The sequence below is a fragment of the Scyliorhinus canicula genome, chromosome 19, assembly GCF_902713615.1.
Source record: "Scyliorhinus canicula chromosome 19, sScyCan1.1, whole genome shotgun sequence".
Taxonomy (NCBI): domain Eukaryota; kingdom Metazoa; phylum Chordata; class Chondrichthyes; order Carcharhiniformes; family Scyliorhinidae; genus Scyliorhinus; species Scyliorhinus canicula.
Window position 1 is genome coordinate 4,606,789 of NC_052164.1, and position 19,634 is coordinate 4,626,422.

The 19,634-nt window shown below is 47.9% G+C and overlaps 1 protein-coding gene across 3 annotated transcripts in view; it reads right to left on the bottom strand.

The window, feature by feature from the left end:
- Positions 1 to 19,634, bottom strand: part of LOC119954415 (src kinase-associated phosphoprotein 1-like) — a 511,846-nt gene that overhangs the window by 190,750 nt on the left and 301,462 nt on the right. For all 3 annotated transcript variants that reach the window (XM_038779618.1, XM_038779616.1, XM_038779617.1), the window contains one exon: positions 10,701 to 10,784. In XM_038779618.1, the coding sequence (XP_038635546.1) occupies positions 10,701 to 10,784 (84 nt within the window). The remainder of the gene's footprint in view (positions 1 to 10,700; positions 10,785 to 19,634) is intronic.

The window sequence follows — 19,634 nt, forward strand, 5'->3', positions numbered from 1 at the left end:
TTATATGGTCGCAGCCTTTTTTGTTCCAAGTTCGGGGGGCCAAAGGGACAAAGGGATCATTGGGGCCAAAGGGACCCAAAACCAATTCCTCCATTTGTGTCAGTAACAAACAAGGGAATAGAAAATGGTGGGACGCGCAGGTCGGTCGGCGTGGGCCGCAAAGGTCGGCCGGCGTGGGCCGCAAAGGTCGGCCAGCGTGGGTCGCAAAAGTTGGCCGGGTTGGGTCCCGAAGGTTGGCCGGTTGGTAAAAATAGGTCCCTGGAAAAAAAGTTTGAAAAACACTGGAATAAAGCATTTAATTCATCGTGAGCTTTGGGACACTGAGGTCATGAAAGGCACTATAGCAATTCAGGTCTTTCCTTTCTTATTGCATGTTACCATGACATCACTCTTCACCCACTCCTGCGCAGACTGGCCAATGATGTTCCTCCCCTCGTCACATCTGGATTCTCTGCTGGGTGGCAAAAAGATGCAGCACCTCAGCAATAACTGGGTCCTGCCCAGGTAAGACACCGACTTCTGGAATCAACCAACAACTGCATTATCATTGCATTGTGGGACTGCCCAGGGTTGCATTGTGGGACTGCCCAGGGTGGCATTGTGGGACTGCCCAGGGTGGCATTGTGGGACTGCCCAGGGTGGCATTGTGGGACTGCCCAGGGTGGCATTGTGGGACTGCCCAGGGTGGCATTGTGGGACTGCCCAGGGTGGCATTGTGGGACTGCCCAGGGTGGCATTGTGGGACTGCCCAGGGTGGCATTGTGGGACTGCCCAGGGTGGCATTGTGGGACTGCCCAGGGTGGCATTGTGGGACTGCCCAGGGTTGCATTGTGGGACTGCCCAGGGTTGCATTGTGGGACTGCCCAGGGTTGCATTGTGGGACTGCCCAGGGTGGCATTGTGGGACTGCCCAGGGTGGCATTGTGGGACTGCCCAGGGTTGCATTGTGGGGCTGCCCAGGGTTGCATTGTGGGACTGCCCAGGGTTGCATTGTGGGACTGCCCAGGGTTGCATTGTGGGACTGCCCAGGGTTGCATTGTGGGACTGCCCAGGGTGGCAGAAGGAGAAGTGGGTGGTTCCTGGTCTTTCATTGATCTAGTAATTCCCACATTCCTCCAACTCAGATTGCATCACTGTCTGCCCAGAGCCTGATCAGTTCCTGGTACTACATGTTTGAGGTGATATCAACCTAAACCTAAAGGATGTTTCCTTCCCGAGCTAAACTGAATGTAGCAAACTGTCCACAATGAACACGGGTGGAATCCCTCAGGAGACAAGATTGAAATTAGCGAGAACCAAATGTAACTTTTCACTGGAAGGGAACGTAAAATGTGAAATGGGGTTGGGCGCTGAATGGATTGGTGTACTTCTGTTCAAGAGGCTAATAGAGATAGAATCTAACAGATGTAGAAGAGTAATGGTTAACCTAATTGGGGTGTTGAAGATAATTTAAAGGTTTTGACAGAAGATAGAAACTAAGGAATTTGAGCCAAGCCACTCGGGGGTGACGTCAGGAAGCAATTCCTCACACAAAGGGGAAGTGTAATCGTGGAACCTACTGCCCCCAAAATACTATTGAAGCTGGAGGACATTTGAAACTCAGAATGTTTGTTGGGTGAGGTTAGTAAGGGTGACAGAACCCAGAAGGGTGGATAAAGTGAAGATAAAATTCAGCCGAGATTTAATTGAATGGCGGAACAGACTCAAGGGGCTGAATGACCGTCTCCTGCTTCTGTATGTGATTCGTCGGAGACAAGGGATTGAGGGGCGATGGCGGGAAGGTGAGGTTTGGATTCTGATATTTTGAAAAACAGACAGGTTAGCTGGGTCCTACTGGCCTTTTCCTGTTCCTGAAATTTTGATCTTAATTAACTTTAAGAAAGGATGGCGCCCTCCTGTACAAAGCAGAGACAGGCAGTGCTCCCCTGTGTAATGAACACAACATTCAATCAGCAATGTCTTCCTGTGTAATGGACTGTGTAGATCACAAAGAAACAATATAAGACACTTAGGGAAAAAGAGGTCTCTGTGGAAATACTGGCAGATGAGAGTGTCTTTTCAAACTGACAGGGAAATTTGTGAAACCTTAGCTACTTGATTGCAAGAGATAAAACCTTGCAGAAAATGGCAGATTGCGCTAATTAACTAAAAATGCCGTTCTCAGCCTAATACTGCAGACATTTTATATTACTGATCTCTACTATCTCCAAAATCAACCAGTAAAATAAAAGATAAACTATTTATGTGGTTTGTTGAATCATACAATTCGAATTCAAGGCATCTGCAGTGCTTCCACACTGACATCATTCAAAAGATTCAGAATTATCGGATAGCGTGCTTGCAGTTTCTTCTATCCCGCCTATTATTCTGTTTGGATGCATTCCTGGAGATATTTTTGCAAGACCTCTAACAGCCCCTCCCCCATATTCCTGATATTGGTCACCCAACATGTCCATCTCCGGAGTGGGGTGGGGGGGGGCTCCATAAGACGTAGGAGCCTGAGATCATGGCTGATCCTCAACTCCACGTTTCCGCCTTATCCCCAGAACTCTTGATTCCCTTACTGATAAAAAATCTGTGAATCTCAGCCTTGAACATACTTAATAAACAGATTCTCCACCTTCTGAGGGAAGAAATTGCTCCGCATCTCTGTTTGAAATGGGTGGCCCCTTACTCTGAAATGATGCCCTCTGGTCCTAGACTCTCCCACAAGAAGAAACAACCATTTTTAAAACATTTTATGTACCCAATTTTTCCCCCCCAATTGAGGGGCAATTTAGCTTGGCCAATCCACCTACCCAGCACATCTTTGGAGCATGGAATAATATTGTGGGGAGCTCGGGTGCTCATTTCCCCCATCAGGGACGGGAAGCTTGTTACAGGATTTGCACACTGGCCATCCGGGGATTTCACTGGCCATCCGGGGATTTCATTGGCCATCCGGGGATTTCACTGGCCATCCGGGGATTTCACTGGCCGGGAGCTATGGTGGTGGCCGGGTATTGATGGGAACATCGAGAGAATTGCACAAAACTGCCCGGTGTGTCTGGAATGTCAGAATCTTCCCTCGCCGGCTCCTCTCCACCCTTCAGAATGGCCAGTCATCCATGGATTCGCCTCCATGTGGATTTTGCTGGACCATTCATGGGCTCCTTGTAGCTGGAAGTTTTCAGGATGATTCCCACAACGTTCAGGGCTATAATCGAGAAGCTCCGGGGATCCTTTGTGCCCAGGGACCTCCGGAAGTGCTGGTTACGGACAATGGAACGCCTTTCACCAGCGAGGAGTTTGCTGGGTTTATGTGGTACAATGGTATTCGGCACATCCACACCAGGTCATATCATCCTTCATCTGACGGACTGGCAGAGAGGGCAGTCCAAACATTTAAACAAGGTTTGAAAAAGCAGTCAACTGGGTCTACGGACACACGGCTGTCTCACTTCTTATTCAATTACCGTACAACGGCGCATTATACCACTGGGATTGCTCCAGGAGAACGTCTGATAGGCCGCCAGCTCCGGACTCAGTTGAGTCTTACCCTGACAAACAATGGGGAAAGGTTCGAGTGGCGTCATGAGTCAGAAGAGTCACCGCTGTTCTGGGACGTAGGGGCAAACGTTCCGCGCTGGGGTCACCGTTTATACACGGAAGTTTGGTGATGGCGCATTGTGGATCCCAACAGCGATGCGGACCAGACTGGGCCGGTCTCGTACAGGATGAAAGACTCTTAAGAAGCACGTGGACCATTTGACCAGGCGTGAGGTCGCCTGTCGTTTCACCGGCAGGGGTACCGCTGTCACCGTGGCATGAGCCACCCCTCGGGTTGAGGGCCCGGCTGTCCGAGTTGTCCCACTCGGCCCACTCAGAGTTTTATAACTTGTTCCAATATGGACGCGGCTGTTTCCGTGCCAGCAGACAGCAGTGTGTCCGACATCGACATCCCTACGGTTCCCCTTCAGCGATCTATCCATAAATGACGTTCTGTGACCCGCTTCACTCCAACTGACCCAGACCCCCACATGTGGATACAGGCCAGCTGTGGGCCAGCTGTGGGCCAGCTGTGGGCAAGCTGTGGGCCAGCTGTGGGCCAGCTGTGGGCCAGCTGTGGGCCAGCTGTGGGCTAGCTGTGGGCTAGCTGTGGGCCAGCTGTGGGCTAGCTGTGGGCTAGCTGTGGGCCAGCTGTGGGCCAGCTGTGGGCCAGCTGTGGGCTAGCTGTGGGCTAGCTGTGGGCCAGCTGTGGGCCAGCTGTGGGCCAGCTGTGGGCTAGCTGTGGGCTAGCTGTGGGCCAGCTGTGGGCCAGTGGCAGCTGATGGGAGACTTTTGGACTCTGGATGGGGAGGGCTGTTAAAACCCCCACGGGGACCCCGGTTGGTCTCCCCGTGCGAGTTGTGGAGTACGAGCTCCCCAAATGGGGGTCAGAGGCCATCCACCTGGAGCTTGTTAAGACAGGGGATAAAAGTCGGCCCAACTCAGGGCCTAGTGAGACCCATCCCCCTGGCAAGGTCTGCAGAGCGAGTGAGATGCTGCGATAAGCAGGTAATTGTAAATATGCAAATAAATTCACTGTTTTAAAGACAGCTTCCTTATGAGTTATTATAGCCTCCAGTGTCCGTACATCTGTCCTCAGCAAAGGGGAACAAAAATGTTCACAGTATTCAGACCAGACAGGAGGGAGGGGGAGGGGGGGGGGGAGTGGTGTTGGTCAGACTGAAGGAAGTGGAGGGGGGTCAGACTAGGGGGTGAGGGATGGTCAGTCCAGGGGGTTCAGTTTGTGAATGGGGTGGGGTGGACCGGGTTGCTGGAAAGTGGTGGGGGGGAGAATCAGTTCAAACCGCATTGCACCGAGAGCGGGCGGTTTGGTCAGGTTGGGCCGTGAGGGGAGGAGGATCAGGTTGGGCCCCCCGGCAGCTCGTGTGTGTGTGTGTGTGTGTGTGTGGGGGGGGGGGGGGGGGGGGGGGGGGGTCCCCACGAGGGGCTGGGGGCTGGGTTTTTCAAATAGTTTGCTTTGGAGTGAAAGTGTTTTTTTTCCTCTCTAACTTTTTCAGGATGAACTGGCAGAACCATCTGAAAGAAGCAATTTGCCCAGCGCAATTGTCCAGAGGAAGTTAGCGCTTCTGGGTAATTGCCGGGTAAACCATTCTGTGGAAACTTTCAAGAGGAATTTCCCATCACATCGTTGAGGTAGCCCCTAAATTCAACTCTGCATCCAGGACGTTATGGGCCAACATCCAACAAATGTTCCACTAGTAACAGCCTTCTGCTGGCATCTCAAGTAGCCTCTCGACCACCTTCACTGCCTGTTCAACCATCTTGTGGGATTTGTGAATATACATGCAAGGCCCCTTCGTTCTACTACACCTCTCAGTATCCTACCATTTGATGCATTCCCTTACCTTTTGAGGCTTTCAAAATGCATTACCTCCACTTTCATAGATTATCATAGACTTTACAGAGCAGAAGCAGGCCATTCGGCCCATCGAGTCTGCACCGGCTCTTGGAAAGAGCACCCTACCCAAGGTCAACACCTCCACCCTATCCCCATAACCCAGTAACCCACCCAACACTAAGGGCAATTTTGGACACTAAGGGCAATTTATCATGGCCAATCCACCTAACCTGGACATCTTTGGACTGTGGGAGGAAACTGGAGCACCCGGAGGAAACCCACGCAGACACGGGGAGAACGTGCAGACTCCGCACAGGCAGTGACCTAAGCCGGAATCGAACCTGGGACCCTGGAGCTGTGAAGCAATTGAGCTGTCCACAATGCTAACACGCTGCCCAGCTTTTTTTTTTCTAAAAAAATAAAAACATCTACAACTTTGATGGCATGGCCAGGCTCGTTCCCTAGTACTAGGTCCAATATAGCCCCCTCTTTAGTCGGACTATCCACATATTGTTCCAAAAAACCATCTTGGGCACACTTAACAAATTCCTCACTTCTCTGGATTGAACTGTCACTGAATTGCCACTGTTCTGCCCAGTTGATTAGTCCACTGATATCTTCCTGCTGCCCACAACTTTCTTATTGTCAACCATGCAACTAATTTTTGTTAACACTTACAAAGTTTTCAACTATTTCTCCCAATTTCAAGTCCAAATAATTTAAATATACCACAAAAACTGGGAGCTGTGAATCAACAGTGCTAACCACTGTGCTACTGTGCTGTATTCCCTATTGGATTTATTAGTGACCATCTTATATTTATGGCCCTTAGTTTTGGTTTAAACCACAAGTGGAAAAATCCTCCACAAAATCTCTCTTTTCATGTCACCTTTTTATTAGAGAAAAGAGCCCCAACCTGTTCCGTCCCTCCAGAAACTAGCCCTGTAACTGTGTTTTTGAAACTTCTCCAGCACCTCAATATCTCGTCTGTAATATGGAGACCAGAACTGTGCACAGTGCTCCAGGTGAGCTTCTTCACACTTTAGTGGGGATGGTTAATTGCATTTTGGGGGAGTGGTGGAAATTATTTTTTTCAGATATCTTCCCATGCTAGCTGTAGCTTTTTTTAAGGATTAAATGAATTGGGAAAAGTCAGTGAGAAAACAGATTGTACATAGATGGCTGCACATAATTCTGGTCACAATGCTCCTAAATAGAACACGCATACACTGATGATAATCAACAGGAAAGGAACAAGAATGATTGCAAGTGTACCGAAGATGAGTTATGAGGAAAGATTAGAGAAGATTAAACTGTGGCTGAGAGAAAGGAAGTTAAAAAGAATCTTACCAAGGTATAATGGTGTACAGATAAGGTGAATCCGGAATATTATTTCCGTATAAGTCAGGCCAGAAAGACAAGACAATATAAATTTAAATGAGTGAAAAGTTAATTTAAATCCAACTTGCCCGTCACCCCATTGCTTGTCGACCTACATTGGCTCCCGCTTCTCAACAACTTAAATTTAAAATTCTCCTCTTCTATTTCATGACTCCCTCTCCCCAGCAACACCCCCCCCCCCCCCCCACCACCCCCACATCTCTCTCTCTCCTTCAGCCTCAAAACTGTCCAAATCCTTGTATTCCTCCAACTTTTACTTCTTGGGTGATGGAACCATCAATTCACCAGACACGTGTTTCCGATGTCAATCTAGGATTTAATCGACTTACTTCAGAGCCAGCCTGTTACCTGTCGATGAACTCGTAGTGACCCAGGCTGACTCTGGACACGGGTACTTATACAGCTGCACTAGGGGGAGAAGTCGTGGGCGAAACCAAGGGTGGAGCCCAGTACAGGTTCCTAGGTGCTCCCAGCGCTACTCCCCCTAGTGGTAGGATAACGCTACTGCACTGACAACAACAGTGTGAATTACGTATATATTAACATATATTACATTCACCACATTCACCCCCTTCAAAAAAATCAAGTCCAGCGGGGGTGGTCGTCTAGTCTATAAAGTCAGTCTGTCCGGCGGTCGGATTGTCCGCTGAGATCTGCGGAGCACCGGGGTTGCAGCCTCCTGCGGTGGCTGGATGGGTGTTGTGTGCTGGGGTACGATGGGAGACTCCAGAGAGGGTTGTATCTGAGCTTCATACTCCCCTGGTTCGACCGGGCATTGGGGGCGCTGCGGCGCGGGGGCGCGGAACTGGTGGAGCGAGCTCGTGGGCTCGGGAGCACAAGGGGGCGGCAGCATGGGGTGTGGGGTGGGAGATCCTTCTGTGGGGATAGGGGGGCGCTGCATCCAGCGGGTGCCAGGTCCCGGACGGATACTGTGTCCTGACGGCCGTCAGGGAACTCGACGAATGCGTACTGGGGGTTGGAGTGGAGCAGGCGCACCTTCTCAACAAGGGGGTCGGTTTTGTGCCCCCTGACGTGTTTCCTCAGGAGTACAGGGCCCGGCGTCCTCAGCCATGCCGGAAGTGAGAACCCCGTGGTAGTGCCCCTGGAAAAAATGAAGAGCCTCTCGTGAGGGGTCTGGTTGGTCGCTGTGCACAAAAGGGACCTAATAGCGTGGAGCGCGTCTGGGAGGACTTCCTGCCACTGGGAGACTTGGAGCTTTCTAGACCGGAGGGTCAGTAGGACGGTCTTCCAGACCGTCGCGTTCTCCCTCTCCACCTGCCCGTTCCCCCTGGGGTTGTAGCTGGTAGTCCGGCTCGAGGCAATGCCCTTTTCGAGCAGGTACTGACGCAGCTCGTCGCTCATGAAGGACGAACCCCGGTCGCTGTGTACGTAGCTGGGGAAACCAAACAGGGTGAAGATGCTATGCAGGGCCCTAATGACTGTGTGGGAGGTCATGTCGGGGCACGGGATAGCGAATGGGAAACGGGAGAACTCGTCTACAACGTTTAAGAAGTAAACGTTCTTGTTAGTTGAGGGGAGTGGCCCTTTGAAATCAATCGCGAGGCGTTCAAAGGGCCTAGAAGCCTTAACCAGGTGGGCCCTGTCTGGTCTATAGAAGTGCGGTTTGCACTCCGCACAGATCGGGCAGTCCCTGGTGACCGCTTTTACCTCCTCGTTGGAGAAAGGCAGGTTTCGGGCCCTGATGTAGTGGGCGAGCCAGGTGACCCCTGGATGGCAGAGGTCATTGTGGATGCTTTTTAATCGGTCGATCTGCGCGCTGGCGCATGTCCCGTGGGATAGGGCATCCGGAGACTTGTTGAGCTTCCCGGGTCGATACTTAATATCGTAATTGTAGGTGGAGAGTTCGATCCTCCACCACAGGATTTTATCGTTTTTTATTTTGCCCCTTTGCGAGTTGTCGAACATGAAGACAACCGATCTTTGGTTGGTGATGAGGGTGAACCTCCTACCTGTGAGGTAGTGCCTCCAGTGACGGATAGCCTCCACAATGGCTTGTGCTTCTTTCTCGACTGAAGAGTGTCGGAGTTCTGAAGCGGAGAGGGTACGGGAGAAAAATGCAACGGGTCTCCCTGCCTGATTTAACGTGGCTGCAAGAGCTACCTCTGAGGCGTCGCTCTCTACCTGAAATGGGATGGATTCATCCACCGCCCGCATGGCCGCTCTGGCGATGTCCTCCTTGATGCCGCCGAAGGCCCCTGCCCCCACTCACGATCTGCAGCCTCGCTACGCTGCGAATCCCCCCCCCCTCCTCTCTTTGCCAATCTCACAAAGGACTGTAAACCCGTAGCCACTCGTAGCAGGCGGTTTAGCCTGCAGGATAGGGTATTTATCAGAGCAGCCCATTGAGTCTGCACTGACCCTCTGAAGGAGCATCTAGACCAGGGGTGGGCAAACTATGGCCCGCGGGCCGCATGCGGCCCGCCAAAGGTCTTTATGCGGCCCACCAAGATCAAGTCATTAAAAAAAATAATAATTTTTTTAAACTTAAAAAAAATTTTTTTTTTAAATTTTCTTAAAAATAAGGTTAATGGGGGGGGGGGCTGTTGGGTTACTGGTATAGGGTGGATACGTTGACTTGAGTAGGGTGATCATTGCTCGGCACAACATGTGTTTCATGTAAAGTTTCTACTTTAAAATATTAATTAATAAAAATTTATTGCTTTTTTTTTTCTTTAAAAACCTTTTATTTTGGCTATTTTAAATATTAATTATTTTACTTAATATACTATGCGCCCTTTAAAATTGTGAATTTCTGAATGTGGCCCTTGCACGGAAAAGTTTGCCCACCCCTGATCTAGACCCAATGACCCGCCCTATCCCCGTAATCCCATCTCGGGGCAATTTAGCAAGGCCAATCCACCTAACCTGCACATCTTTGAACTGTGTGAGAAAACCGGAGCACCTGGAGCAAACCCAGGCAGATACGGGGAGAACGTGGTGTTATCATGACTGGTACAGGTCTGGAGGGCCGAAAGGCCTGTTCCTGTGCTGTTTTGATTTTTCACAGTCACCTGAAGTCGGAATTGAACCCGAGTCTCTGGCGTTGTGAGGCAGCAGTGCTAACCATTGAGCCACCTTCAGGGGTGGCTGGCTGAATTCCATCTTGGATGAATAGCATCTCCCTGACTTCATTTTTACTAATATTCTGATGTGGTAAGGGATGGGTGCAAAGGACTCAGTTACGTTTTCTCATTCTGTATTGTAGCTACGCACTGCAGAGAAGAACAGCTCATTAGATGCTGAATTTTGAGAATCTGTGTACTTTCAGAACTGAGCTCAGACTGTCCATCTTCATTGGTCTTCAGACACTTCACAGGCACCTTGAGAAGGAGATTGCACACCCTATCATTCTCAGCTGGATATAAACAGGCCCTGGAACAGGTCCTATAAACAGGTTCAGGGACAGCATGGTAGCATTGTGGATAGCACAATCGCTTCACAGCTCCAGGGTCCCAGGTTCGATTCCGGCTTGGGTCACTGTCTGTGTGGAGTCTGCACATCCTCCCCGTGTGTGCGTGGGTTTCCTCCGGGTGCTCCGGTTTCCTCCCACAGTCCAAAGATGTGCAGGTTAGGTGGATTGGACATGATAAATTGCCCTTAGTGTCCAAAATTGCCCTTAGTGTTGGGTGGGGTTACTGGGTTATGGGGACAGGGTGGAGGTGTTAACCTTGGGTAGGGTGCTCTTTCCATGAGCCGGTGCAGACTCAATGGGTCGAATGGCCTCTTTCTGCACTGTAAATTCTATGATCTATGGAGGTAAGCAATCAAAAACAACTCCTTCCTCTGGCTATGTTCACCAGAAGAGAAAAGAAATGATGCATTTCCTAAATTTCAAGGTCGATCACAAGGAGAAAACACTAAAGAGAGAGAAATCTTTTTTTTTTATTCTGTACCTCTGCGTTTTTTCTCCAAATAACCTTGCTTCATAATACTGGGCAGGTCCTGAGCCGCAATGTTTGCGATATCTCCATACTGTCCTAATGTAAAACAGAACAGAGATAGGAAAATCAACACTTTGCCCCTGTGTAACAAAATCAGATTCACACTCTTAGCAAAGGAAAGTTTTAACATAAATGTAATTTTAGGAATCGTGAGTCAATGGTTAGTCCCGAGAAACCTGAAGATTGGGAGCTGGATGGGATGTTAAACTTTTAAAATCTCAAACTCAAACCCAACTGGTTTTAAAGAAGGTGGGGGAAGGGAGTGACGTGGGAGTGGGCTCCCACCACACAGATCAGTCACTTACATATTTTAATGGCACTCTACAGAGTCCTGGTTCCGAGTCAGAAGCTCCAGTCTCGATTCCCCTCCAGGACATTTTAACCATGGAAGGAGCTTCTATGGCATGGCCAAACAAATTGATAACCAACCTGCTAATCCTTCCAATATACTCAAGGCAGGCAGTAAGGGCACAAGTGTTTCTTCATTGGCCATTACTGAAAACACGCTTTGCCAGCGTCACAGTATACAGCAGCAATCCTTCATGATAAAGACATCTGACACTGGATAAACATGGCCGAAGAAGAAGAATGAGGCTCAGAGGATGGAGGGGAGCAGGGAAGAGGAGTGGGAAGTGCTGGGTTAGGGGAAGGGGGAAAGTAGATGGGGATGAAGACAGGATGGGATTTGGCTGTGATAGATTCAATCTATTTAAGCCAACACTTGAATGTCCACTTTGGGGAGGAAATGGAGATTTACAGGTGTCCAGATAATTGTCCCCATGCTGGAGTCAGTCTTCAATAGAGGATTAATAAGAGGTGTAAACTGTCGAGGGGGAGAAGGCTGAGGAATAAGGAAAAACAACAGGGTGGGGGGGAATCAGCTTCCCGCTCAAACTGCTTCAGAGTAACACCAGAAAGTCTCCTGGTGTACAGCACATGGGGGACAGAAAAAGAGAACAATAAATATACATTAAGAAAAGCAAAAGCCAGTGCTGAAAACTTAATGACTTCTAACTGATATTGAACACTGACACATACAGAGAGCAATGACCATTTAATACCCCTTAATGTGTTCAGAGACTCTCTGGGTGTCTGCACAGCCTCGTTCATGGTTTAGTTCTCGTTCTGCAAGATCTAAGGTACAATGAGATCCTGTTCACCATTTCCTTACACATGTATACCTGCAGAAATGGGATAAGGAGATTCTTCCAACCTTGAAGAATTTGGTAGGATCCTGCACCATATCTTCATATTCTTTTCCCAGAGGGAATGATGTAAAGTTGTGCAATGATTTCCAGTTTCATTAACTCTCTGGGTGTAGTTGTATACTGTGCTCTCAGAATCTGTTCAATGAGTGGTGGGGGGTGCTATCCACAATGCTGGACATGAGCATCCCACTGGATGTCAATCCCAGATTTCCATGCCAGAGGTCTGATCTCCATTCTCTGGGATTGTCTGGAATGGGATTTGAACCCTGTATCTTCTAACCCAGAGGCTCACATGCTCCCATTGAGCTAAAGAATGAGTCTGCTCCCCATGTGATTAAGTAAGGATAGATGTATAACATTTACCCTACCCAGTATTACTGTTGTTTTTACTTTAATCTCAGGATTCTCTTCACCAGCCTTAGAGCATACAGTGACTCCCTCACTACTCAACCAGAAAGTTCAAGTCCCACTTCAGAGATTTGAGCATGGATATCTAGGAAGTACCGAGGGAGGGCTGACCATCAGAGATGCCGCCTTTCACTGCAGAGGTTAAACTGAGGTCCCATCTGCCCTCTCAGATGAATGTAAAAGACCCTACAGCTACTATTTTGATGAAGACCAGGGTATCAATACCTACTGCTCAATCAACATCACACAAGAAAATAAACAGATTATCTAGTTGTTATCACACTGTTCCTTGTGGGAGGTTATGTGCACAATTGGCTGCCACACTTTCCATATTAGTGACGACTCTGAGGCAGAAATCCTGACACACACAAATCAGAGGATCCCCAATAATTTAGAATATTTCAGAACCAATGCTTTGCACAGCAGAGTCATGTCAAACTCATAATTTTCAAATTGGACTGGATCCAGTACCAAATTTCCTTGAACTGTTTTTTCTTTTTAAAATGGACATTAAAAGGCAGCTGAGGCGGCTGTTGAGGGTCAGGTGACTTTTGCAATTTCTTCACAGTCTCTGGAAAGATCCATGATGTGGAAATGCTGGTGTTGGACTGGGGTGGGCACAGTAAGAGGTCTTACAACACCAGGTTAAAGTCCAACAGGTTTATTTGGAATCACAAGCTTTTGGAGCGTAGCTCCTTCATCAGGTGAAATTCACACCTCCTATTGTTTGTGAACTCAGCCAAAACTCGGATTCTATGGACCCTTGGATTTCCTGCCTCCGAGTTTGGAACTTAACAAAAAGAGCTGTAGCGAAACTAGTTGACGAGAAGTATCCATTCCCCACTGTGTAACAAAGGCTTGGAACTTCAAATCACTCTGGGTGGACAATAGAAGAATTGCTCAGGTGGGCGCCTGATTGAAACTGACTTTTGATAACCTTACATACACCACACACCAGGGAGAAACAAGTCAGTCTGAAAACAACATGGCAAGAAACAGAAGTAGCAGCAAAGGCAGAAATATCTCTGCCTTAAAACTAGAGGCTGAACATTGTACAGTCTCCAAACCTGTTCCTTTTCAGGTTGACCAGAAAATCAACCTCCTAGGAATATGCCTCCAAGCAACTAACTTTGTGACCTGCTGATAAATCCACCTCTTCGAGTGAATCCTGCAATGACTTTGGTATACAACTGTCATTACTGAATTCACATAGCTACACTTAAAGAGTAGAAGAGAACCCCTTCTTCACTCGGTCAGCACCAGGACAAGCTCATGACATGATTTACGACTTTGTTTGTAACTTATAACGGTTCATGAACCTCGTTAACTCTATTTTCCTTGCATATGCCTAGTATGTGTGTCTGGTACTTGAGCAACATAGCATTAGATTTTTGGGGTGAATAGGTGAATGATTAATTTGCTTCATTTAAACTCAAAAAAGCTTGCTGCTGGGTATTCAAATTGATCACACATTCAGGGATTAGGAAACACCCACATCTTCCTTTTCAAAAAATACTGATTACAGGCAGTAAGGGATGGGATAGGGGTTTCAGTTCTCTCATCTCTCCCTGATTGAACAATAATTTTCACTTTTTTCTTCTTGAATGACAGAGGCACCTTTAACCTAAAGCCCTGGCGGGAAGGATTAGGGAAAACCTCAAGGTGTTCTTCACTTATTTGAGAAATAAGAGGATGATCAGAGTGAGAGTAGGGCCGATCACGGATAGTGGAGGGAACTTGTGCCTAGAGTCTGAGGAGATGGGGGAGGCCCTAAATGAATATTTTGCTTCAGTATTCACTGGAGAAAGGGACCTTGCTGCTCATGTGAACAGTGTGAACCAGGTTAATAGACTCGAATAGGTTGATATTAAGAAGGAGGATGTGCTGGAAATTTTGAAAAGCAACAGGATAGATATGTCCCCTGGGCCTGACAGGATATACCCAAGGTTACTACAGGAAGCGAGGGAGGAGATTGCTGCGCCATTGGCGATGACCTTTGCATCCTCACTCTCCACTGGAGTAGTACTGGATGATTAGGGGGAGGCGAATGTTGTTCCCCTGTTCAAGAAAGGGGGCAGGGAAATCCCTGGGAATTACAGACCCATCAGTCTTACGTCTGTGGTGAGCAAAATATTGGAATGGATTCTGAGAGATAGAATTAATGATTATTTAGAAAAACATTGTTTGATTAAAGATAGTCAGCATGGCTTTGTGAGGGGCAGGTCATGCCTCACAAGGCTCATTGAATTATTTGAGGATGTGGCGAGACACATTGATGAAGGTCGGGCAGTGGATGTGGTGCATATGGATTTCAATAAGGCATTTGATAAGGTTCCCCATGGTAGGCTCATTCAGAAAGTTAGGGGCCATGGGATACAGGTAAACTTGGCTGTCTGGATACAGAATTGGCTGGCCGAAAGATGACAGTAAGTGGTAGTGAATGGAAAGTATTCCACCTGGAGGTCGGTGACCAGTGGTGTCCCGCAAGGATCTGTTCTGGGACCTCTGCTCTTTGTGGTTTTTATAAATGACTTGGATGAGGAAGTGGAAGGGTGGGTTAGTACATTTGCCAATGACACAAAGGTTGGGGGAATTGTAGATAGCGTTGAGGGCTGTTGCAGGTTACAACAAGACAGTCACAGGATTCAGAGCTGGGCTGAGAAGTGGCAGATGGAGTTCAACCTTGATAAATGTGAAGTGATTCATTTTGGAAGGTCGAATTTGAATGCTGAATACAGGGTTAAAGGCAGGATTCTTGGAAGTGTGGAGGAACAGAGGGATCTTGGGGTCCACGTACATAGATCCATCAAATTTGCCACCCAGGTTGATAGGGTTGTTAATAAGGCGTGTGGTGTGTTGGCTTTCATTAACAGGGGTATTGAGTTTAAGAGCCGTGAGGTTTTGCTGCAACTTTATAAAACCCTAGTTAGACCACACTTGGAATATTGTGTCCAGTTCTGGTTGCCTCATTATAGGAAAGATGTGGATGCTTTGGAGAGGGTACAGAGGAGATTTACCAGGATGCTGCCTGGACTGGAGGGCATGTCTTATGAAGAAAGGTTGAGGGAGCTAGGGCTTTTCTCACTGGAACGAAGAAGGAAGAGAGTTAACTTGATAGAGGTGTCCAAGGTGATGAAAGGCATGGATAGAGTGGATAGCCAGACTTTCCCGAGGGTGGAAATGGCTGTCACGAGGGGACATCATTTTAAGGAGGAAGGTATAGGGGAGATGTCAGAGGTTCTTTACACAGAGAGTGGTGGGTGTATGGAATGCTCTGCCAGCAGAGGTGGTGGAGTCAGAGTCATTAGGGACATTAAAGTGACTCTTGGACAGGCACATGGACAGCAGTAAATTGAAGGGGTGTAGGTTAGGTTGATCTTAGATTAGGATAAATGGTCGGCACAATATCGTGGGCTGAAGGGCCTGTACTGTGTTGTACTGTTCTATGTTCTATTCATGAAAGCATCACTGGAAATTCCAGATGGAAAATTGACCTCACTCACCGTGCCCAGAAATTCTCAGATATTTTCCACTAAACAGAATAATTCCCTTCACTCTCTCAATGAGAATGTGACAAAGAACCAACAAAAATACATGATGTAAAAATATTAATAATAGTAATCTTTACTTTACTTTTCATTTCATTTTGTCACAAGTAGGCTTACATTAACACTGCAATGAAGTTACTGTGAAAATCCGCGAGTCGCCACATTCCGGCGCCTGTTCAGGTACAGTGAGGGAGAATTCAGAATGTCTAATTCACGTAACAGCACGTCTTTCGGGACTTGTGGGAGGAAACCGGAGCACCCGGAGGAAACCCACGCAGACAAGGGGAGAGTGTGCAGACTCCACAAAGACAGTGACCCAAGCGGGAAGTGTGTGATTTTGCAGTAAGAAGTGCATCTTAAACATAATTCTCTGATATGAGCATCGTTGACAAGGGCAGCGTTTATTGCCGACCCTATTGGCCTTGAGAAGGTATTATTGAGCTGCCTTTCCGGACTGTGGCAGTCCATGTGGTGTGGGCACCATCACAGTGCTGTTAAGAAGGGAGTTACAGGATTCTGAACTGACAGTCAAGGAACAGCGAGATATGTGGCTTAGAGAGGAACTTGCAAGTGGTGGTGTTCCCATATATTCAGGCTTGCTCAGTTAAATTGCAAGTAGCATTTGTGTCACAAATTCAAGGCAATGGTTACCTTCAGGGAGAGAGAATCTAACCATCTCCCTATGACATTCAATGGCATTGCCATTACTGATCCCCACCATCATCGTGGGGTGACCATTGTCCAGGAACTTAATTGGAAAAGCCATTTAAATATTGTGGCTGCAAGAGCAGATCAGAGGCGGGGAATCCTGCAGCGAGTAACTCACCTCCTGACTCCCCAATAGATGTCCATCATCTACAATGATGTGGAGATGCCTGAGGAGATGCCTCCTTCACCTGAAGAAGGAGCCGTGCTCCGAAAGCTCGTGTTTGAAACAAACCTGTTGGACTTTAACCTGGTGTTGTAAGACTTCTTACCATCATCTACAAGACACATGTCAGGGGTGTTAGAGCATACGCCCCATTTGCCCGGATGAATGCAGCTCCAACAACACTTAAGAAACATAACACCACCCAGGATAATGCAGCCCGCTTGATTGACACCCCATTTACCACCTTCAACATTCACTCCCCTCAATCACGCACAATAGCAGCAGTGTGCACCGTCTACAATAAGCACTGTAGTAACTCACCCAAGTCCTTCCACAGCACCTTCCAAAGCTATGATCACTACCTCCTAGAAGGACAAGGGCAGGTGAAGCATGGGAACACGACTACATCATGATTCCTGATTTGCAACGATATCGGCGTTCCTTAATTGTCACTGGGTCAAAACCCTGGAATCCCCTCCCTAACAGCACTGTGGGTGTACCTACACCATATGGACTGCAGCGGTTCAAGAAGGCAGCTCACCACCATCTTCACAAGGTCAATTAGGAACTTTTAATAAATCTTAGTCTTGTTAGTGATGTTCAAATCCCATGAATGCAGCAAGAAAATGTTCGAACCCGGATCTGTGCCAAGATAGCTATTCTCAGCTTGGATGGCTGTAGTTAAAACTGGGCTCTGGCGTGGTTGCTAGACAGAAAAAACAACGTGCCTGGTTGTTACCGCGCTGGAATATGCATGTGCATATCTGCAGAATGGAGGCAAGATTGTTTTTGCTTTCAACGAAGCATCCCGCAGTCAAATAGCCCCTCTGGCACTCGTTATCAAAGCTGATCTGTGATGAATGGCTATTTTGGAGAGAGCACCGGCAGTGTATATACCAACGAAACTGTGTGAGGGCAAGGGGCAAGGAGAGGGGCATTGGAGGCAAAGGGGGGCTTGTAGGATACAACAATTCTGAGCTTTATTTATTTACTCCCACACGTCTTGAAATTGGCCGTTTGCAAATAAGATAAATAGAGACACAGGCCAGCGAGCACACATATCGCACCATCGAGTTAACATGCTGAAATTCACATTCCAGTTATCCTGTAGCTTTCTTATGCAAGAACAGTTTTTTTTGTGGTGAGGCTCATTAAACTTCTATTATTCGTCAGACCATGCGCAGTCAAATAAGAGGAAAAAATCCCGGAGAAAGTCGTGTTGGGATGAAAGTTCCTCCTGAGCACACTCGCACATCTGAACTAACTGGGGAAGAGGAGAATAAATGACCAAAGCAGCAACATCCCGTCCGACAAATGCAATAAATATATCTCTTTTATTCAAAAATGTGCTTTGAATAAAACACGCACACACACTATCCTGCCCAGGACCTGGGAGGAAAGATTCCCCCTCACCCTCCTGATAGCTCACATCAATATGCATGGTTTAAAAAGAATTGAATTAGCCGGGGAGCTACATTGTTCAGCGCGCGATGCTTCAGCAGTTAATTTCATTGCGCGCACACTGTCTGATATTCCCCGGGATTCTCATACAACATCCAGTGCATAAATCATTCAGCGCAGGCTGGTAATTCAATGAAATAAGCCACGGAATTGAAAGCTTCATCTGGTCCATTAAAAGATCAATTAAGGTCCTGCAAACCCTGCAGACACTAACAGCATTTTCCCTCTCTCTCCGCATTTAATTTATCTGATTGGTCCCTTTGTTATATGCAGGTTAATGATGCGAGCAGGAGTTGCATTGAAGCCCACATGCACACCCAGTTAGTTATTTCTTTAATATTACTGCTTTTTATTATTATTTTTGTTTTAAACCCCCCCCCCTCCCCCTCCTCACTAAACAGCTGGCTGTCTAATCCACACCAGCAAGAGGTCCCACACAGCAGTAATCACACAGACTTCCAGAATGTATACACATGGTTGGTGTGATTAACAGAAACTGGGCAGCTGCACTCGGACCAATAATGTCTTTGCCAGTTTTTAAACATATTTTATTTAATTGCCCCCCCCCCCCCCCCCCCCCCCCTCCAGAGGCTGGAGGACAACATCCCAGCCGACACACAAACACAGTGACGTACTGAGGGAGTGCTGGACTTTGGGAGGTGTCATCTCAGTCAGATCCTGTCCGCCCGCTCGGGTGGATGTAGCAGACATCATTCCAGTATTTCAGAGAGCAGGAGAATTCTCCCCAAAGTCCCAGCCCAATATTTATCCCTCAGTTTGACAAACTGCTCATCCTGTACAGGGGAATGGTGGGTGTAAATTGGTTGGCATGTTTGCTTCACTTCCAAGAAGTACATGATTGGCTGTAAAGCATTTTAAGGACATGTTGAGATGGTGGAAAGTGCTTTACAAAGATGCACAGATACATAGTAGATAGGAGCAGGAGGCCTTTTGTGGACACTAAGGGCAATTTAACATTGCCAATCCACCTAACCTGCACATCTTTGGACTGTGGGAGGAAACCGGAGCACCCGGTGGAAACGCAGACACGCACAGGGAGAACGTGCAAGTTCCGCACAGACAGTGACCCAAGCCGGGAATCGAACCAGGTACCCTGGCGCTGTGAAGCAACCATGCTAGCCACTGTGCCACCGTGCTGCCTTTCTTGTGGTCATAATGATGGAGGATGTCAGCATTTTGGATGTCAGCACCGCCACGCACTCCGAGATCTGATGAAGACCAGGCCTTTGCAGTGTAAAAACTCCAATCTCAAAGGGTGTCCCCCTCCCTATACTACACCAATGGAACATGGAGCTCAGCTGCCCTGTGGTCTGTCTGGGGGAGATGCTGAGCAGCAGAGGAGACGCACTTTAAATCTCCACGGCAGTCA